Genomic DNA, 22,978 nt, shown 5'->3' on the forward strand with positions numbered 1-22,978 from the left:
TGGGGCAGTGTAGTCACATGGGGACACTCATCTGATCCAGACGGTAAGAACTCAAGAACTTGATCTCTTCTCATCCCTTGGCCTTCCTGGTCAGTTCTGGGGTTGAGGGGTGCTATCACCATGTATGAAGACCCCCTCAAAGGAGCAAGAGTAGTCACATTGGGCAGGACTGTGGCCTCCTCTGTCATCATGGTGCCTATCAACACAGCTGTTGTTAGGTGCCGTTGACTTGGTTCCAACTCATAGCAACCTTATGTACAATAGAATGAAACACTGCATGGTCCATCAACACAGTACCAGCTCTTTTTTAGTGTTACACAGTTATTCATATTTTCAAAATCTGTTTATTTTAGTGTTTAATTTTTTTCTTTGTCTTGAGTACCACAGACAAACAAACAAATAAACAAACTCCAATAAAACTTGTTGTTGTTGAGTCAATTCTGATGCATGGTGACACCATGTGTTATAGAGTAGAACTGTTCCATAGGTTTTATTGGCTGTTATCTTTATGGAAGCATAGTCAGGCTTTTCTTCCATGGTGCTGGTGTATTGTTTCAAACTGCCAACCTTTAGGTTACTGATTGAAAGCCAAGCATTTGAGCCACCCAGGGACCTTATAGTACCACCAGTAATGCTAAGTATGGTTTTCAAATTTAATGAGTAGTAATTATGTGTGCCATGGGAAAAATACTGAGCTGAACAAACCTTAAGGCCACTGTGGAGCAGAAGGGAGAAAAGAAAATGAAAATGAAAGGAGAAAGAAGGAAAGAAGAGAGGGTGAGATGGCAAGAGTTCTTGATTACAGGTGCTCTGTGGTGGAGTACTGCAGACTTCCGAAGGCTGACGGGCAGCTGGTGTGCACCAGTACTGAGGTACCAATTGTTAAATAGTGAAATACCTAAACACCTGTGGGGACTTCAGGTTGTCCCCAGAAACCTCTGGATCTCTGTGATCCAGCAACAAAAAGGTTAATGTCTGACACAGCCAAGGACATCCAGGACACCCGTGTCTACCATTGAGAGCGATGGGAGCTATGCCATTCCAGCTGTTAAGTATTTGACTATCACCTTTGTAGTTCTTCTCACTAAGCAAATTTTTAAGACCAACCACACTTATTTGCTTAAACAGATCACTTACTCATTTGCGTGCTTTGATATAATCACTAACTTATAGTAGCCTGCCTTAGTGTGATGGCATTTCTTGTGTTTTGAGAAAGCGTCTATGGTTTAGAAACCCTTCCTCTCCCTTCCACCCCCTTCATCCGCCATTGTCATAGTTCTTACTGACTTCAGTGTCTCCTAATATGTTCCAAGAACAATCATATGGGGGTGCTTGATAAATATTCTGATTCCTGGGTTCTATCCAAAGTTGCTTGAACTAGAAACTTTGGGGCATTCTTATGAAACATAAAATTTGAGGACCTCTGACTCAGTCCCAATTTTGTTCTCTTGCTCCTTCTGAATATATAACAATTCTATACTAGTCAGAACTATGTGATTATCTTTCTCCTTAGAGATCCATTTAGTGCCACAATAGTCAGGAAGACATATACGCCAGACACAATGTTTGGCTTGGGTGTCCTTGTAATATTTTGGCTCAGGAAAGAACCTGAAAGTTTTCAAATAACAGATCTGGTAGATGAAATTTACTCTTCAGTATTCTTATTTCTTAAAGATCTGTGCACTAATTTGCACAACCTAGTGCACTAATTTGGAATAATTTGTTCCAACACGTCTATTGGTATCAACCAAACTCTCTTGGATATATTCTGATCACCAGCAGTCCATGTCAAGTAAGACAATGGCTAACAACAGTAGCATAAAATAAAACCACTTCCTCCCTCCTGGCCATTGCTTCCCACTGACACCTTCTGCCCTCAAAAGAGATGAGGAGGAGGCCTCTGAATAAGAAACTTCAGTTTGAAGTAAGTCTATATAAGAAAAACCAGTTGCTGTCAAATTTATTTTGACTCACAATGACACCACCTGTCTCAGTGTAGAACTGAGCTGCTCCATAGATGAGCTTTCACTGGCTGAATAATTTGGAACTAGACTGCCAGGCCTTTCTTCTGAGGTATCTCTGGATGGACTTGAACCTCCAACCTTCCAGTTAGCAGTTGGGCATGTTAACCATTTGTACAACCCAAGGACTCATGTTTTCTTGGTAGCTCAGAATTCAGCAATTTCTTTGGTCATCTCACTCCATAAAGCTCAGTGCATTTTTATGCGTTTCACTGACAGGTTTAATTCACCCCAAAGAAAGGAAATTTAGGGAATTAGAAGGAATGGAAAAGTAAAGGTTTAAAAAAGAATCACAGCTTAGGAGATGAGAAAGACCATGGGGAAAGTGGGAGGGTCACTTGCTAGGTTTAGTAATACAGGCTGCCTCACAATATCCCACCCAAACAAGAGGTGCGCTAGATAACCATGGAGGTGTTGGGGAGAAAGCAGGAGTCCCTAGTTAGTAGATAGAGATCTTGCAAAAGGTCTAGAAAACACTTCTGGTTGTGCTGCACTCAGCCAGAGTACTATCGTTTCTCCCCATGAGGACTAAGAACTGAAGCTTGAGAGAAATCAAAGGCAGGGCCTTCCTATAATCCATGAGGTTTTCTGTTTGTTAAACAACTTATTATGTTGGGTCTAGACAATTCTCTTTAATTAAGAGAAATACAGATGACTAAAATACGTGTTACAGACATGCTTCATTCTTCTTGCGCTTTAAATTTGTTTTGAAAAATAGCTGAGGAGCAAGCTACAGTTTTATCTGTGTGTACTCTTTCTCACCCAATCTAGATGAACAAGAAACTAAAGGCTGGAAAACAGGAAAAAGCAGGGGTCAGGGGTAAGCTGCAGTCTAGATCCTCAACAACTAAGAGTACATAGGACACCTATGTGGTTGTGGTGGTTACTGTCTGGTGTCATCAGCTTGGTTCCGAGTCATAGCAACCCTGTGTACAGTATTAAGAAACACTGCCCAGTGTGCGCCATCCTTATAATCGTTGCCATACTTGGGCCCATGACAGTAGCCACTGTGTCAGTCCATCTCATTGAGGGGCTTCTCCTCTTTTGCTGATCCCATACTTTACAAGCTTGTTACCATTCCCCAGGGACTACTCCCTTCTGACAACATGACCAAAGTACGTGAGACAAGTCTGGTCATTCTTGCTTCAAAGGAGCATTCCAGCTATATTTCCTCCAAGACAGATTTGTTCATTCTTCTGGCAGTCCATGGTATTTTCAGTATTCTTTGCCAACACCACAGTTCAATTCTTCTTCTGTCTACCTTATTCATTGTTCAGCTTTCACATGTATATGAGGCAATTGAAAATACCGTGGCTTGGGTCAGGCATACCTTAGTCTTCAATGTGACATCTTTGCTCTTTAACAGTTGAAAGAGGACTTTTGCAGATTTGTCCAGTGCAATATGTTATCGGGTTTTCTTTACTGCTTCCATGGGCATTGATCATGGATCCTAATAAAATGAAATCCTTGACAACTTCAATCTTTCCTCCATTTATCTTGATGTTGCTTATTGGTGCAGTTGTGAGGATTTTTGTTTTCTTTATGTTGAAGTATAATCCATACTGAAAGCTGTAGTCTTTGCTCTTCATCACTAAATGCTTCAAGTCATCTTAACTTTCAGCAAGCAAGGCTGTGTCATCTGCATATCACAGGCTGTTGAATCTTCCTCCAATGCTGATGCCATGTTCTTCATATAGTCCAGCTTCTTGCTTTGTTCAGCATTCAGATTGATTAAGCATAGTGAATAAATATGGTGAAAGGATACAGCCCTGACACACACCTTTCCTGATTATAAGCCAGGCAGTATCCCTTCGTTCTGTTTGAACAACTGCTTCTTGATCAAAGTACGTTTTTCATGAACAGATTTAAGTGTTTTGGAATTCCTATTCTTCTCAAAGTTATCCATAATTTGTTGTGATCCACAGAGTTGAATACCTTTGCATAGTCAATAAAACACAGGTAAACATCTTTCTGATACTCTTTGCTTTCAGCCAAGATGCATCTGACATTAACAACGATATTCTTCATTCCATGTCCTCTCCTGAACTCAGCTTGAATTTCTAGCCATTTTCTGTCAATATACTGTTGCAAACATTTTTGAATTATCTTCAACAAAATTTTACTTGTTATGATATTGCTTGATAATTTTTGTATTTTGTTGGATTACTTTTCTTTGGATTGGGCACAACTATGGATCCCTTCCAGTTCATTGGCCAGATAGCTGTCTTCCAAATTTCTTGGCATAAATGAATGAGCACCTCCAGTGCCACATCCTTTGTTGAAACATCATACACAGTGGGTATTCCATCAATTCCTAGAGCACCCCCCTGCTGCCTTTTTTTTTTTTTCCCAGTTCCTTCAGTACAGTTTGTGTTTCTTCCAGTATCTTTGGTCCTTGATCATATGCTACTTCCTGGAATGGTAAACATCAACCACCTCTTTTTGGTACAGTGACCGTATATTCCTTCCACCTTCTTTTGATGTTTCCTGCATCATTCAATTGTTGTTGTTGTTGTTACGTGCCGTCAAGTCGGCCCCGACTCATAGCGACCCCTCCTTGGGTTTCCGAGGCAGTATCACTACGGAAGTAGGATAGAACCCTTCAATATTGCAACTCGAGGGTTGAACACTTTCTTCAGTTTTTTCAGCATGAGAAATGCCAAGTGTGTTCTTCTCTTTTGATTTTCTGACTCCAGGTCTTGGCAAATTTCATTATGATAGTTTATTTTGTTCTATCAGGCTGTCCTTTGAAATCTTCTTTTCAGCTCGTTTATTTCATCATTTCTTCCCTTTGCTTTAGCTACTCTCTGTTCAAGAGCAAGTTTCAAAGTCCCTTCTGACATCCACCACTCCTCCATCAGTTTGCTGTACTGTGGTGGCTTGTGTGTTGCTGTGATATTGGAAGCTATACCACCAGTAGTTCAGATACCACCAAGGTCATCCATGTTGGACAGGTTTCAGCAGAGCTTCCAGACTCAGACAGACTAGGAATAAGGATGTGGTGGTCCACTTCTGAAGAAAATTAGCTGCTAAAAATACCTTATGAATAGCAGTGAAACACTGATATAGGATTGGGGCACTTACATCTTAGCCTATTTTAAGGTGATTTTTGGAAGAAAGACAGGAAATACTGTATTGTTTAGGATCTTAAAGCACTAAGAGGAAGTAGAATTGATCTTCTGTTGATTTAATCTAGGCTTTTCTCCACCTAATACAAGTTGAATAAGTTTTATTATAAACATTTATTGATAAAAGTTGAATAACAATTATCCCAAAATAAGATGAAGAGAAAAAAGAAAAAGTGAATGCCATGGAGTTGATTACAACTCATAAGCACAGACTAGAACTATTTTATAGAGTTTTCAGGGCTGTGAACTTTTGTAAGCAGATTGCCTTGTCTTTCTTACACAGCTCCTCTGAGTGGTTTCAAACTGCCCACCTTTCAGTTACTAGTCAAGTGTTTTAACTGTTTGCACTACCCAGAGGCTCCATTATACTCCAATACTCCAAATACACCTTGGATGCCTGTAATATTTATCTGCCTTTTTTGACAGATTTTTAGTTGTCTGGTTTAATGATTTGCCTCAGGACCTGGCAGTACTTCATTCTGTTGTACACAGGGTTACTGCGAATTGGAGCCAACACAAAGGGACCTAACACCACTGCCTCACAGGTTGCTTTTGAAAATCAAATTGTTATCTTATTATTCTGAGAATTATGAGAAAACCAAGAGAGAGAATGGCATCATGTGGTGAGCATCTTTCCCTACACCTCTCTTTGCCTCAACAGGCCTACTGCCACCCCCCAAACAATATACTCTCCATTGCTGAGAGAATGGCAGTAACTGAAAAACCCATTGTGGCAAGCAGTAGAGCAGCTGCACATCAGTGTGGTTTGTTCTAATAAGAATAAACAGCTGATTCTACAATGCAGGGTTCTTACTTTTGGGGAGGAAGAAAACCTCATATATTTTTTTGTTCAGACTTTTTTTTTTCTTTCCTACAACCAGATGTCTCACCTTCAGTTACTTTTCTACTAGGTGTTCTAGATGTTTCTTCTAAATTTGATATGCCAGGAGGAATGAAGTTATCATCTTTTTTCTTTGGTGGCAATTCAAGCAGAAGATAAATACATTTCTTGATAAGTCCATTTACTAATAGCTAATATAACAGTCCAATTTTTGGAACCAATTTTTCTTCCTTTCATTTCCAAATGCTAGAAAAAACAAATAATCTAGAGTTTGAGAATGGTGCCCAGAGCTTTAGAGCCCATTAAATTATTATCCTGATTGTGACTGCTCTAAAAGGACAGGAATTTTCCAAATATTTTTGTAAAAGCAGGTGGCTGGAGTTCTGCTCCTGAGGTATGATTTTGTTCTCCCAATGACTGGAGTTACTCCTTTGTTAGCAAAGTCAATTCCATTTTGCTTTGAAAATAAAAACCATATGTACAAAGAGTGGGGCTTAGCATATGAAGCCATCATAGTCAGAAATTGTTTTCATCAAGGCAAAGAACCGTTCATGCCAAGTACATGTTCTGGAAATCTACTTTTTTTTTTTTAAAGGATTTATTTGTCTTGGTTTTGAAATGATTTTAGCAGCTTGTTTGAAGGAAGGCAGCTACTGCCCGTTGAGCAGACTAATCACGAAGACATACATTTGCTCCAATATTCCTAGCTGTTTTTTTTTTTTTTAAATTTAATTTTCCTTATGTAAGCACAGTAGAAAATAAATCAGCCAAATAGAAAGGTTTATATTTTAAAAGTGCTTTCTTTGAGCCACAAATGAGATACTCTAAAGATTGGCAAGTATTTCATATTTGATTAGATTTTACTGTCTTTTTTATTTTTCCTTTTTAAAATAAATTGCAATTTCATTTCAGTGTAGTTTACCTGTGTGGGTTGCATTAACATTTCAGTAAGTGAATGATTTTAATCAAACATGGTATATACTAAATAATATCATAATAGATTTCATTCTTGGAGGGTAAGTCAGCCATTGTGAAACAAAATATTTATGTCACAAGTGGCCATATCTTTTTGGATATTGCATAAATGCTATTAAGTTGATATAATGTCAATTAATTAGGCTATTTTTCCATATTTCTGATATAAGCATAAAACTAGATAAAGTGCCTGGTGCTGTTGGCAAAAAATGTTGAATGTACTATGGACTGCTAGAAAAATGAACAAATCTGTCTTGGAAGAAGTACAGCTAAAATGTTTCTTAGAAGCGAGAATAGCCAGACTTTGCCTATTGTATTTGGTCATATTGTCAGAAGGGACCAGTCCTTGGAGAAAGATATCATGCTTGGTAAAGTAGAGGGTCAGCAAAAAAGGGGAAGCCCCTCAATGAGATGGATTGATGTAGCGGCTGCGATAATGGGCTTGAGCGTGGCAACAATTGTGAAGATAGTCCAGGACCAGGCAGATCATTCTGTTGTACACAGTGTTCCTCTGAGTCACAACTGACTAGATGGCACCAAAGAACCACAACAAACCTGCCTAACCACCACCCGTCTGTCAGTTTATCATACTGTGGTAGCTGGCTTGTTGGCATGATGCTGGAAGCTATGTTACTGATATTTCAAATACCAGCAGGGTCATCCATGGTAGGCAGGTATCAGCAGAGCTTCTAGACTAAGACTAGGAACAATGGCCTGGCAATCTACTTCCAAAAATTAGCTAATTAAATCCCTATGGATTACAATAGCATACTGTCCGACACAGGGCTGGCACATGAGCTTCCTTGGATGGAGGTCATTCAAAATACACATGGGTCAAAACAATGGACTTGAGCACACCCATGATTGAGGAGATGGTGCAGGATTGGGCAACACTTGTTTGTGTCGTACATGAGGTCACCATGAGAACAAGCCAAAAAGACAGAGACAAAGATGCAAACTCACTGCCATTGAGTTAATTCTAACTCATAGAGACCCCCATTGGGTTTCCAAGGCTGTAACTCTTTGCAGAATTCGATTGCCCGTCTTCCTTCCATGGAGTACCTAAGCGGTTTGAACCATCAACCTTCTGGTTAGCAGCCAAATGCCTCACACAGTTCACTTACCAGAGTTCCTTGAGAGGAAGCCAACTTGATGGCAACTAACAACAACTACAACAAAATGACCTAATGGTTGGTTGGTGATTTGTCAGAAGTTTCAACTTAGAGGTCTTATGGAAAACTGCTTTCCAGTGATCAAGGAGGCAATAGAAATAGATTAGGTTTGGGCTCAAGTTAAACACTAGTGGGTACCTGCATAAAAGTGCACCACGCTCCTGGAGAATCAAAGAGTAGAGCAATGTGGTGTTCTTGCTGCCACCTGAAGCTGAACTACACTGAATTGCGTAACTTTCCAATTCCAGTCTGTAACTTGCAGTTTCCAATTCCAGAAAGTGTAACTTGCAGTTTCTCAATCAGGATTCTGAAATATTCCCAGATGCTGGGAGAAGCTTTGGAGAAAGCGTTCTGAGATTAAATCTACCTGGAGGAGTGCTGCTTTTTATGTACCTTGTTCGTCAATTCCAAGCATATGGTGGCACAATAATGCATGGAGATAACCTGCTATGAAGAAACCGGTTTTGCCCAAATTTTTGAAGTGCATTTGAGCATATTCCTATAAAGGTTTTTTCCTATAATGGCTAGGAGCAACAATTTGAAAAATACTGTCACACACTGACATAAAATGGGTTTCTGTATATTAATTGCTAATGAGGTCATTTTAAAAGGGCACATGCAAAAAGAGAAGAAATAGAAAGGGATCGAGTATAGTTTCAGAATCTGTAAAGGAAAATCTCACTCTCTCACAGAAACAAGTTACTTGCTTATGAAAATAGCCAAGCACCTTTTGGATCAGAACTGAGGTAGGCTGGATTAGCTAAAGTGACACATAAGCAAGTGAGGAGGGGGTCATGTCGCTCTGTGTCACACACTGAAAAACAACAACAACAAAAAAAACACGGGAGCTCTGGTAGCATAGTGGCTAAGACACTTGCCTGCTAACCAGACGGCTGGCGGTTCAAACCCACCAGCCACTCCTCGGAAGAAAGGTTGGGCAATCCTACTTCCGTAGTGATACTGCCTCGGAAACCCAAGGAGGGGTCGCTATGAGTCGGGGCCGACTTGACGGCACATAACAACAACAACAACATGGTAGAGTCTCACAGACAGCAACCTGATGTGTGTAGAACTGTGCTCCACATGGTCTTCAAGGGCTGATTTTTCAGAAATAAATTGCCAGGCCTTTCTTCTGAAGTTTCTCTGTGTGGCTCCCTGAATGTCAACCTTTCAATTTTCAGCAAAGCAGGTTAACACAGTTGTTTGCACGACCCAGGGCCTGCTTTCCCACCATGATCCCTCTTCTAATACATCTGGAATGCTGGCTTATATCTCTAGCTGTCAAGATGCTTTACTGATGACTCCAAAAGTGAATACATGGAAAAATGAGTCTTAGTTTCTTTCCAGTATTAAGATCAAGATCAAAAAGGGGTTGAATTGAATAAGTCCTAGTAGGATTTTAAATGAACTCCTACACACAAAGTTGTAGTTGGACCAGGGTTTCTCAACATACAAGCTATGCTGGTGAGGCATATTTGGAAAGAAATCCTTTAGTTACTAGTCTAGGCATGAAAAGGAACCCAAGCAAGGCTTAGTTCAGAAAATATTTTGATATTATGGATTTTGTGAAGTTTGGACTTTTGTATCTTAAATTTTTCTGGGGTAAAAAAAAAGTTTCTACCTCCATATTCAGCTAAATAACACATTATTTTCAAGTTAATGGTTCATACCTAGGTGAACTATAAAGATCTACAACACAGACTGTGTATACGCTTAACTCTGCATCTAAGCTAAAGGGTCCCTATAAATCAGAATAGACTTGATGGCAGTGTTTTTTTTTTTTTTTTTAATTTTCTTAATTAAGTTCTATTCAAATGAGTGCAAGTTTATTGAGCAGGAGTTACCTAATTTGTTAAAGTCATGGGTAAATTTTAGAGGGTATTATTATTCAATTCTGATTTAGTAGACTTTTATGGGAAGGCAGATCTGAAAAACTAACAGGAATTTATATTATTTCTGTGTTCCAAATGATATAATGGGAAGGAACCTGGTCCCCATCTTCATGCAGCTGACAGTAGTCTTTATAATTAAACAAACAAACAAACAAACAATACCATGTTTTAACCAAAGGACAGAGAAAAGGCAAGGAATAGGGATGTCTTTTTTTGTTGTTTCATTTATGTAGATTTATTATATTGTAACAGCCTATACATCATGAGAGATGTAATGGAATTAGAAAGACATGAGTATCAGCCTTGTCCTGAGACACGTATGGCTCTGGGCAAGCTAACTAACCTCTTTGAGCTTAAGTTTCCCCATAAGTCCCTGTGTCACTGGGCTTTTGGGAATAATACCCAGGGTAATGTAATCCTCTGTGAACTATGTTTTTGTTATATGCTGTCGAGTCGGCCCTGACTCATAGCAACCCCTCCTTGGGTTTCTGAGGCAGTATCACTACGGAAGTAGATTGTCCCAATGCAATAGAAGATGGAAGGTATGTCTGGGGAAGAGGTTTAAGGAATTTGATGTGAACTTGGAAAGAAAGAAGTAGAGGGCTAAGAAAATAGGTTTGAAAGGTTATTATTAGATAAAGCTTTAGTTACTTAGAACACTACCATAATTATGTCTATTAAAAAATGAACTTCTGTGAGTAAAGCTCACCGACAAAGCATTTCACTTTGTTCCAACCAGTATCTATTAATCTCAGTGTATAAACATGTACTAATAGAGTCTCATTTTTTCTAAAGCATATAATCTTCTTTGCCATCTGACTCTAAACAAATGGGTAAATTTTCTAATTAAACTATGCAGCAAGTCATTTATTGTGAAGCTCTGCTTTATGAAAATGCTTGTGTACCTTGCTGTGTTTGGAGTATATACTTGTCAGGGTTGGAATAAAGCTCCACCCAGAAAACGTTAGGGTCTGCAGCAGCAGATCCAGAAGCATTTGCCCTGCAAGTGACCAATCCAAGCCACTGTGACTGATCACAAGCCATAGTAAATTGGGCAAATATCATTATTTCTTCCAAGATGACAGGTAACTGGGGGGGTGGGGTGGGGGGGTGCCAAGAAAGCACCCTTACAACACTGGCTTTGAAAGTATTGATCTTGATGACACCGGTGTCTTGAGATAAAATCCATTAATTCTGCCTTTGTGGTCATTCTATACCTCTGTTTGGCTGAACCAAATGACTTTCCTTGGTTTCAGTCAGTAAGAGGCAATAAAATCTGTTGGCAACCATTACCTAGTGCCACCTGGACCTCACCTAGTGCTCTCTATCCTCTGTGTTGGGAAGGGGGAGGGAAGATATAATTTCCAGGTACATCTGGTGGCAAACCTCTCTGTAGCCATTGTTCAACTCTTTGCCATGATTTTACATATATCTTGGACTTTGAAAACATTGATCTGATGAAAATAAATTTACTCATTACAAATAGGACATATGTCAAGTGCAGTTTTGTGACTCCTAGAATAATCTTCGTAATATAAAATGATGAAAAAATTACGAGGCTGGAAATAAAGTTTTAATACTAATAAAATTAATAAAATTATAGACAATGCTCACTTGCTTGACTATTACTTTAGCTCTGATACTGTATTAAGCACTTAATACAGGACCTTAATTGTCCTATCATCTTACAACATACCAGTGAAATAAGTGCCATTATGTTCTTTCAAATAAAGAAAACTTAGATGAAAGGAGATAAAGCAATTTGCCTAAGTTTACACAGCTGAGAAATAAATGAGTAGAGCTTAAAACCCAGGTCTATGGATTCTGAAGTCCACATTATATGGCAAAAAATTCCCCTATTAGTCCCTAGTCTATTAGTAACTGTTCTGTTTCGCTAGACACTTTGCACTTTTGTTTAAAATGGGATCATTAAAACTACCCTACCTACTTAATAGGATACTGTGAGAATTAAATGAGACAACACATACTAGAGTGCCTTGAGACATCACAATCGTATGCATACACATTTGTAATAGTACACACACATATATATTCAATATAACTGCATTATGCATGCACACAGAAAATACAAACATAGGCAAACATACATATTATATTGAAGCAGGATGATAAATGGAGACAGTACTGAACTTGGAATCTGAAGACATAGAATTGAATCTCAAGTATATGACGTTGGGTAATTCACATCTCTGAGCCTCAACTCTCACAAAATGCCGGAGATGATTGTACTTAATGATCCTTAAAGTACCTTTCCCTTCTAAATATCATATGTACTATACATTCATATCTTTATGGATGTGCATAGTTAGTAAGTTGCCACTCAGGATCAAAAATAGAATCTCAGAATTTTTTGTTTTGCTACAACAAAATTTACTTCTTTGTCAACTATTAAATCTGTTATCCAGCTACCACAAACCATGAATGTATGCTTTCAATTTTGGTATCTTTTTAACCTTCTTAAATGGAATGCTAAATTTCTTACTACTTCTAACATGATTTAGGAAAAATGGTAGTGAGGGAATCAGGGGTCAACAGATCCAGCTGTATTCAGAAAATAAATGCTTATTTTTGGACATACAAGTAGTCCTCGATTTAATGACGTGTTCAAGTTACACTGAACCGCAAAGACATATTTGACTTATACCAGAACCAAGTCAATGGGGAGTCATTGGAATGGGACCCTATCTTAAGTTGGTGACTACCTGTACATACATGGTTTTTCTCTGCAGCATTATTTCTGATAGCAAATGTTTAGAAATAATGTAAATTGTTAAATCAACTAGCTTACCCATCCACTTATCAGAATATTATGCAGTTCTAAAAAAGAATCAGTTGTTTTTTATTAAAACATAGAAAGATATCCAGGATTTATTTTTAAAGCAAAAAAAAAAAAAAAAACCAAAAAAAAAACCCAGAGCTGGAGTGTTGAATCCAATATGCTACTTCTTGTGTAAAAAGTGGGAAGATTAGGATCTACATTCATGTTTTCTTGTAAGCATAAAGAAACATTGGATGGACATAAGAAACCATGAAGAATGATTTCTGTGGGGCAGAGGCTTGAAAGACTAAGCAAATGGCAGACAAGATCTACAAGGACATCTAATACATTTTACGCTATTTGTTTTTTGAAGCAGAATGTAATTTCTTTTTTAAAAAATGAAAAAAATAAGTATGTGTATCTCTTTTTAATGCAAATGCTTTAAAGGGGTATTATTCAGAACTTACGGATCTAAGTCACATTGCTCTATTCTGACAACAAACTGAGGTCAGTTTAAATTTATAGGATGGAGCTTTGATGTATGGAGGAGGTAGAGGAAGAGGTGAACATTTGTGGAGCACAATATATCGTTAAGGATCAGAGATTTGGTAGGGGGGTGTTGATGAGAGGATTTAGAATCTAAACTCTGCCATGGAGCACCTAAGTGGGTGTGACTAGGGCAGGCATATCAGGAGGGGGGAACTGTTGCTGAAGGACAGGAGAAGATTGCATTGGGTTGCCCAGAGATATATTGAAGTCTTTACTCCTGGTACCTGTGAAAGGGGCCTTGCTTGCAAATAGGGTCCTTGAAGATGTTATCAGTTAACATGATGCCATTCTGAAGTAGGAGGAGGTCTTAATCTGAGTAAAATTTCTGTAAAAAGAAGAGAAGGGACACAGAGAAAGACAGAGGAAAGATGGCCATGTGGAGACAGGCAGAGATTGGGAGTTATACTTCGCAAGCCAAGGAACATGTGGGGATACCAGAACTGGGAGAAACAAGAAAAGATTCCCTATAGAGCCTTCTGAAATAGTATGTCCCTGAATTAAAACTTTTAGCTTCCAGAACCGTGAGACTAGAACTGTTGTTTTAATCACCTGGTTTGTGGCACTTTGTTATGGCAGTCCTAGGAAACCAATACAGAGTGCAAGGATACATTTTGCATGCTTTACAATCTTGCCTGGGAATCTATTGCTTTATTGCCTTGAAAATGAGCTCAATACTGAGATTGCTTGACCCACCTCTATGGTCACTGTGCAGAGACTGAAAGAAGACTTTATTAGCACCATTTGAAAGTATGGCTTCAGACAACAGTTCCTAACACCAAACCTGGTCACGGAGTGGAACTTCCATGAAAACTTCCAAGGGATTTCTGCTTAATGTCAGAATGATTCTTGTGGCATGATATTACCTCCATAAAACAAAGTTATGATAGTGAAATTTTTAACTGAGATACAGAAGAAACACGTTTTACAAAGTCTCACAAGAATAGAGGTTTTGAGGTACAGGCCAGAATTAAAACAAGATGACAGAGAGGAGGAAGAAACACCATGTGCAACAAGACTGAATCTTTCTAGGGGATAGATCATCAGAGGGTCCTTGCGAACTTGCTTTCCACAAGACAGAACTAATGGAGGATTTGATCACTAATCTGTTTATCAACACAGAAATAATACTGATCTCAGGAAGATAACAATGACAAATTGTTTCTACAACACAAAAAACAAACCATCTCCACAACTGTTAGGCCCAGAATTGTTCTGTTTTTCATTGCTGTGGAGTCTACCCCGACTCAGGGCAACCCCATGAATGAAATTTTCCCCAGTCCTGCATCTTCTGTTTTATTTAGATTATAATTTTTAAGGAGAAGAAATGCCTCATAGTGTTATGGTGATTCGCAAACATCTTTTTTTCCCCCAAAATAAGCAACAGTTGCATGTAATTTGCCCAAAATATTGAACATTTTCAGGGCAGGATTGATCTTACTCATCTTACCACTATTCAGAGTTACAAGACTTTACCAAGTCATTCAGTATTGAATTATATATACCACATGGCACTCTATTGTGGCATTGTTTCTGGTAGCAAATTAAACTGTGTTGACTTATTAGCCTGGCTATGGTATTTACTACTTAATTAATTAGAAAAAGAAATAGAAAATAGCCAGAAATATGCACCTGAAATTGCCTTCATAAGAGTCCTGTTCATCTCTTTTTTGAATATAGAGTCTTAGAAAATGTATGAGGAATTGTGTGAGTATTTAAAATCAGTTAGAGGAGAGTCTCTAACCTTCACACCACTGACATCATAGGCCAGATGATTCTTTGTTGTGGCATAATTCTTGTGCATTGTGGGATGTTTAGCAAAATCCCTGTGCTCTACCCACTAGATGCCAGTAGAACTCTTCAGTTGTGACAATCAAAAAATGCCACCAGACTTTGTTAAGGAAATGTCCCCTGGAGGAGAGGGGAGAAAAATTTTATCTGGTAGATAAGCTCTTTCTTAGAGGCTTGCTCACCATTTTGTGTAACTCTTTGAGGTAGTAACACACCTCAGTCACTTTCAACAGAAATGAAACTCAAGTAAGGAAGTAAATTAAATGTTGGTCATTAAGCAAAGCCATTCATCAATCAAATGGATGTCTCTCTCTCCCAAAACCAGCTCACAAAGGCATTTTCCCACAGAATGCCCACATAGAACTCAGGCAGAACTACCTTCTCAGACCTCCCACCAAAACCAAACCAAACCCACTGCCATCAAGTTGATTCCGACTCAATAGCAACCCCTATTGGTTTTCCAAGGCTGTAAATCTTTACGGAAGTAGATTGCCCCATCTTTCTCCCATGTAGCAGCTGGTGGGCTTGAACCACTGACCTCCTGGTTAGCAGCTAAATGCCTTACCCACTACACCACCAGACCTCCCACACCAAAAATAAAATAATAAAAAAGAGAGAGAACAAACAAACAAGTGCTGAAGAAAATTCATCACATACTCATGAGTACTCATTATGGCATCATTCCTTGTTAACTTATTTTCCCTCCAGAAATTAAAATATTCTCTGCTGTGCAAAGAAACATCTGAAACAGAAATTGAGAAAAGAACTCACTGTTTCCAGAAGCAGTTTTCCTGTATTTCGACAAGTCAACATTTGGTGGTCTGCTGGGTTTTGGTGGAGGGGGGCCCAAGGTAAATAAGGAAGGCAGTGGCTTCTGCTTGGGGGTGGCTGGAGTCTTGTCTGCCTTTTCCTTCTCTTGACTTTGGGCCCACGGCCCTCCCAACGTCAGTTTAGATGGCGCCTTAGGGAACTTGGCAGGAGGAGCCCCAGAGGCTGATTCCTCTGGAATCATTTTGCTCAGGAACACATTCTTAGCAGCATCTATCTTCCTCTCTTCTTTTTTTTCTTCAGCAGTTTTGGAGAAACCCAGAGCCCCTCTGCTTGCTGCTGGTTTCAGAACCACTCCAGGAAAAGGTGAACTTGAGGTATCACTTGCAGGGTCTTTACTTTCTGGGTCTTCCCTTGCTGGTTTTAAAGGGCTGGGTTTAGATTTGGGTCCTAGGGGAGCTGGAGGTCCTCTCTGTGGACATACATTCTTTGTCGGGCTCTCGTCTTCATGGGAGGCATCTGTGCTCAAGGATGGCTTCTGGCCCAAGGTGGGTTTCGGGAAAACGGGTTTGGGGTCCTGATCTTGAGAGACTGACATAAACCTGCCTTTAACCCCAGCCAACTTTGGGAAGACTTGTTTCTGTTCATTTTCCTGGGCTGGAGGATTAGACCTCGGCTTTGGGCCTGGTGGCTTTAAGTCGTTGTCTTGGTGTATGCTATGAAGTGACGGCTTATTCCCAGAAGGCCGAGGAAACACAGGTTTGGAGTCTTCCTTGGGCAAGTTGGTGGGCTTGGGGACTACAGGTTTCAGAAATCCCACTTTCACTTCAGGCTCTCTGTTGGGCGAGTTTGCCAGTGTCCCAAACCTTTGGCTGACTCCAGGAGTAGGCTTTAGAAATGGGGGTTTGGGCTCCTTGTCAGGCTTTTCCTCAGAAGAAGGTTTCACTCCCAAAGGTGGCTTTGGGGACCCAAATTTAGGCACGTTGCTGGGTCCTGCAGGAGGGCTGGCAGTGCCTTGGTTGTTGAATAAATTCTTTTTTGCTTGTACTCCTGAAGATGAGTTTTGCCCTGTGACTTTGAAGGGTCGGCTGTTGACTGAAACCTCCTCTGTGGGGTTACCCCCTGTGTTAAACTTCGCCATGAGGGCCTTCACATCTGCTTTTCCATCCTACAAATATAGGGAACAAAAACTAGCTGAGAGCCAGAAGTCTCACTTGCACGGTTTAAAATACTATACTTTAAAAGGTTTCCTGGTTTGAGGCCCACAGTGCTGTTGATTGGTTAGCGAGATATTGTAACACTTACCTTCCTCTATGGCAAAATACGTTGTGAGAATTTCTCGAAAGGGGAGGGCTATTTTTGTGCATCTACTTTTTCTTTTGGTCTTAGACTTAGACTGACATGTTTATTTTTTCTAAAGTAATAACTTACCTTTTCCCTTTTCCCTCACTGTTTCTCTAGCTATTGTGTTGGATTTATTCTAACTTGATATTGATCTTTTTTTTTTTTACTTGAAAAATATGGAAGTGACTAACAAATGACTTCTTCATATGTTAAATTGAGACTTTTAAATAGAAACTACATTCAAAAAATGAAAGTAAGTTCTTCTGACATTTAGATTGCGTGCATTAAACATCAGTGTCAGGTTCACCATCTCTCACAGTGGTTTGTAGGTGATTTCTTAATCCTATCCACATTTAAGATCTATTGGCCAACAGCAAGATGAGACAGAAAAATCCACTTGCTTTTGTAAGTACAGTGGAAACCGGTAAGAGCTGGAATGCTACAGAACTGCCTTGTTTTCCTGGGTCTGTTAAGTTTTCAGTCTCTGATGAGGCGCAGTCTTAGCACTTTTCTGTTGGTATTAGTGGAAAATATTTTAGTTTTCCCTCTGGCAGTTTTCCACCTTACACAGCTTCCAGCTTTCACAGGTTTGACTGTAATAAAATGGAGTTTTCTACATGTTTGTAAAGGATTAGTACTGCTGACTCAGCTATATCTACACTTAGCAGGGAGAGTATGTTCACGGCAGAGGTGGTCCTTTCAGAGGGTGTGGTCTGGCGGCACCTGAGGAAGGTAAGGGGAAGCAGCAGGGATTAACTGGAATTCCAATTCTGGACCCCTTTCTTCACCAGCCTTATCCTTTCTATAACAAGTTTTAGGATATCACTCTTTCGCAGAGGTCCTGCTTCCAAATCTCTATCCTTCTTGTCTAGAAGTAAGAGATCATGTGGTCAACTATTACTCTAAAGCAAAGATGAGAAAGAAAGGGAGCAGGGAAACTAGAGTACCGGAAGTGGAACTACCAGAACAGAATGAGAGAGAATGCTGACACATCGTGAAAAATGTAACTAACATCACTGAACAATTTGGGTAGAAACCGTCAACCGGGAACCTCATTTGCTATGCAAATTTTCACCAAAACACAATAAGGCATTATTTTTAAAAATATTATGAAGCAAACATAACAGGTACTCAGTCACCTCTCTCTGTGAGTAAAGTCCTATTTAATTAGGGAGAATTAAAGTCTTTTAGATATATTTAAAGAATCTAAGACTTAAAAAAATCACTGAACAAGTACATGTGGCCATGACAGTTTCCTGTTTTATGCTTAAAATTCACCTAGAAAGGGCTTCTCTACTTCCCACTCTCACCTACCCTGCTCAAACAGCATAAAACCAGATCTTTCGCAGTGGTGAGATTCACTCCCTCCTCTGAACTCAGCTAGCATTTCAGATACTTCTAGACCCCACCCCCAGGCTATTTCCTCTCACCATAATAAGAACCACCATCTAGTATGTAAATCTGTGTGCTTAACTCTGCATCCCTATCCCATTTCATTTTTACAGCAGTCACTGGAGGATGATGGCACTATGAAACTCCATTTCATAGGAAAGAAAACTTGAGGCTGTAATTGTAAGAGAATGTCCTGGAGAGAACATTGGAACTTGATTTCATTCCTAATTTATTAGTGGGGCCTCAGTTGCATAATGTGTAAAATAACAATAAGAACCCAATTGATGCTCGAGTACATTAGCAATAGAATTTGCAGGGTGTCTCCCTGGTCTACATATTGGTCATGGGCTCTATACATAGAAACTCTTATTACTGGATATGTGATGTCATATATTCAAGGGCTCACAGTAGCAAGCCCAGGGATGAAAACTTAGTTCTCCCAAGTTCAGGAACTATGTCTTCTTCCCCTTTTGTACCCTCAAATCACCTATACCAGGGCCTTGCATCCTCAGGAGCCCAATATATATTTGAAGAATGAAGGTTGGCATTGCATTGTGATTTTTAAAAGAAATAATGCCCCAGGAGCTTCTCTCCACACCTAACTACAATGCATGTGTGTTTGCAGAGTGGGCTGTGGGGCCCAGGCAACAGGAGAAAACCAGGTGAGAGCAGCATTTTTCAGCTTAAATTTTGTACTTTAATAGACTGCCTTATATTTGAATCACTGAAAACACCTTTTTTTTTTTTTCTACTTTGTCCCTTTCCTCTGGCATGCTGGTGCCACAGTGGTTAAATTGCTAGGCTGCCAATCAGAAGTCAGTGGTTCAAACTCACCAGCAGCTCGGCAGGAGAAAGATGAGGCAGTCTGCTTCCATAAAGATTTACAGCCTTGGAAACACTATGGACAACAGTTCTATTCTGTCCTATAGGGTCACTGTGAGTCAGAATCAACTCTACAGTAGTGGGAATGGTTTGGTTTTATTTTTCCCTTTACCACTTTTCTATCCTCTTGTTTTCCTTGGATTCCCAAGCAATTCCTGAAGGTGACTGTCAGAAAGCCAGTAGAACTAGGGAGTTGTTGAGCATGATTTTCTCCAGATGATTGAATTCTTAAATTACATTCTTTATTTTAAACATTTGTCCTAATTTTAAGTATTATATCCTCATTTTAAATGAGCCTAAGTGTAACCAATGTACCACTAGAGAACATAATACAGTTACTATGTTTGTGTTTGATTTATTTATGCTCCAAAACTTTTCACTGCATAGGAACACAGAGAAAGAAAGAGTAGTAAAATCCTATGTAAAACACGTTGAAAATAGTAGTGAGCTCCCGAGTTCACTAATCTGTTGGGCAAATCAATAGCCTGAATCTCTAAAACTGTCTAATCTTTTATTGACTTCTTAGCTTTACAGGTTGTTTGGTAGTCATCATTGTTAATATGTTTATTAGACTAAAATTTTCAAAACCCAGACCCATTATTAACCTTTATCTGCATGCATGCATGCATACATACATACATACATACACTTATATGTAAAAGTATTTATCTTTGTTGTCTATACCTCTGTGTACCTCTTTGTGTCTTCCTCTTCTTCAGTGCCACCGTGTTGATCACTTGCTTTTGATGTATTGCCCTTCCCTTCACCCAAATCAATTATTGTCTCTATCTATCTAGCTATTAATCTTAACAATAGTTAGATTTCTTTCTTAATGATAATGATAGACAAAAATCATAAAATGACAAATGACATGTTCCTATCCTGATTTCACTGTAGGTTGAAGCCATTCTATTCTATTCTATTCTATTCTCCAGGGCTCTTTTACTTTAGAACAGAAGTAGGGGTGGAGTATTGTATCACATATGATAGAGAGAAAGGGAAGTCTACCTTAACCCTTGAACTCTAACTCTTGAACTAGTCCCCAGTTCTAGGACGACCAGATCTCCTGGCTTGCCAATGATAGTATGTGTTTATGCCTATTGTTCTAGAATAAGTATTAATAATGCTCTCTTTTGCCTCAAAATTGACCTGTAGGAACCATAAATTAAATGGTGACCTTACCCAGTTCACCTCTCCGTGGGCAATCTCTAATATCAGTTTCTTATGTATATTGCTAAACTATCTATATGCAATATGTGTGTATACTTTTTACAGAAATGGAAAGCCCTACTCTGGTCCCTGATTTTTTCCAAGACTGATAATCAGTTGACATTGTTGTTGTGTTGTGCCTTTGAGTTGGACCCGACCCAGGGGACCCCTTCTTGTGTTTCTGAGGTGGTATCACTACAGAAGTAGATTGCCCAACTTTCCTTTTGAGGTATGGTCAGTAACCATTCTGATTGGTTGATACCTGTGCAATTCCAGTTGTTAAATATTTTCAATATTAACTCTGTTTTTCTCTCTTGGTGAATAATCTATATTGGTGCATATCAATTTTCAGGACCTGTTTAAGACTGATCCTATTTATTTATCCTTCTATTTATCCTTAAGCTTGCTACCATCTGAAGACCTCAGATTTTAGGAAATTTTAAATAAACAACAACAAAATAATTCATCTCAAATTATTTGAAATTTTCTCACCCAAAGTAAATTGAAGCAATTTATTATTAGAGTTAAAAAAACAAAAAACAAACTCACTGCCGTCCAGTCAATTTTGACTCATAGCGACACCTCCTTGGGTTTCCAAGGAACAGCTGGTGGGTTTGAACTGACAGCCTCCTAGGTAGCAGTCAAATGCCTTAGGCACTATGCCATTACTTGTCCCTCTATAAGTATACTGGTTCCAGGACCTCCATGGATACAGAAATCTGCCAATGCTCAAGTCCCTTATATAAAATGTTGTCGTTAGGTACCATCTAATGGGTTCTGAGTCCAGCAACCCCATGTACAATGGAATGAAACATTGCCTGATCCTGCACCATCCTCACAATCCTTCCTAAGCTTGAACATGTCATTGCAATCACTGTGTCAATCCATCTCATTGAGGGCCTTCCCCTTTATTGCTGACCCTCTACTTTACCGAGTTTGATATCCTTCTCCAGGAACTGGTCCTTCCTGACAATGGGACCAAAATATGAGTGGTGAAGTCTAGCCATTCTGGCATCTAAGGAGCATTGTGGCTCTACTTTTTCCAAGATAGATTTCCTTGTTCTTTTGGCAGCCAATGGTATACTCAATATTCTTTGCCAATTCCACAATTCAAATGCATCAATTCTTTTTTTGTTCAGGTTTCATTTGCCAGGTTTCACATACGCGGCTGTTGAAAAGACAATGGTTTGGGTCAGGTGCACCTTAGTATTCAAAGTGGCATCTTTACTGTTTAACACTTTAAAGAGGTCTTTTGCAAAAGATTTGCCCAGTGCAATACATCCTCTGATTTCTTGAATGCTGCTTCCATGGGCTTTGATTGTGGATCCAAATAAAATGAAATCCTTGACAATTTCAATCTTTTCTTTGTTTATTGTGATGTTGCTTACTGGCCTGGTTGTGTGGATTTTTGTTTTCTTTATATTGAGGTATAATCTACACTGAAGGCTGTAGTCTTTGACCTTCATCAGTAAGTGCTTCAAATCCTCATCACTTGTAGCAAGTAAGTTGTGCCATCTGTATATCACAGGCTGTTAATGGGTCTTGCTCCAGTCCTAATGTCGTGTTCTTCTTCATCTAGTCCAAGTTCTCAATTTTTTGCTCAGTATACAGACTGAATAAATATGGTGAAAGGATACAACTCTGGTGCACACATGTCCTGATTTTAAACCATTCCATAATCCCTTTTTCTGTTTGAATAACTGCCTCTTGGTCTAAGTACATGTTCTCATGGGCAAAATTAAGTGTTCTGAAATTCCCACTCTTTGCAATGTTATCCATAATTTGTTATGATCCACACAATTGAATGCCTTTGCCTAGTTAGTAAAACACAGGTTAAGTTCTTTCTTGTATTCTCTGATTTCAGCCAATATATATCTGACAGCAACAATGATATCCCTTGTTCTACTTCTAAATCTGGCTTGAATTTCTGGCAGTTCCCTGTTGATGTGATGCTTAAATTGTTTTTAAATTATTTTCAGCAAAATTTTACTTGTGAGTGATAGTAATGATATTGTTTTATAATTCCCACTTCCCGCTGGATCACCTTTCTTTGGAATGGGCACAAACATAGATCTCTTTCAGTCGATTGACTAGGTAGCTATCTTCCAAATTTCTTGGCATAAACAAGTGAGGGCTTTCAGCATTGCATCCACTTTTTGAAACATCTCAGTGGGTATTCTGCCAATTCCTGGAGCCTTGTTTTATCACCAATTCCATCAGTGAGTTTGAACTTCTTCC

At 39.2% G+C, this 22,978-nt stretch overlaps 1 protein-coding gene across 1 annotated transcript in view; it reads right to left on the bottom strand.

Annotated features, from left to right (window-relative positions):
• FYB1 (FYN binding protein 1) overlaps positions 1-17,075 on the bottom strand; it is a 169,674-nt gene extending 152,599 nt beyond the window's left edge. Inside the window, exon 1 of the mRNA XM_007951587.2 lies at positions 15,917-17,075. Within this exon, the coding sequence (XP_007949778.2) occupies positions 15,917-17,054 (1,138 nt within the window). The 5' untranslated portion in view covers positions 17,055-17,075. The remainder of the gene's footprint in view (positions 1-15,916) is intronic.
• Between the last annotated feature and the right edge of the window lie 5,903 nt (positions 17,076-22,978).

Source organism: Orycteropus afer, unplaced genomic scaffold, assembly GCF_000298275.1.
Source record: "Orycteropus afer afer isolate SDZICR_OR568_19922 unplaced genomic scaffold, OryAfe1.0 scaffold00300, whole genome shotgun sequence".
In the NCBI taxonomy this organism is placed as follows: Eukaryota; Metazoa; Chordata; class Mammalia; order Tubulidentata; family Orycteropodidae; genus Orycteropus; species Orycteropus afer.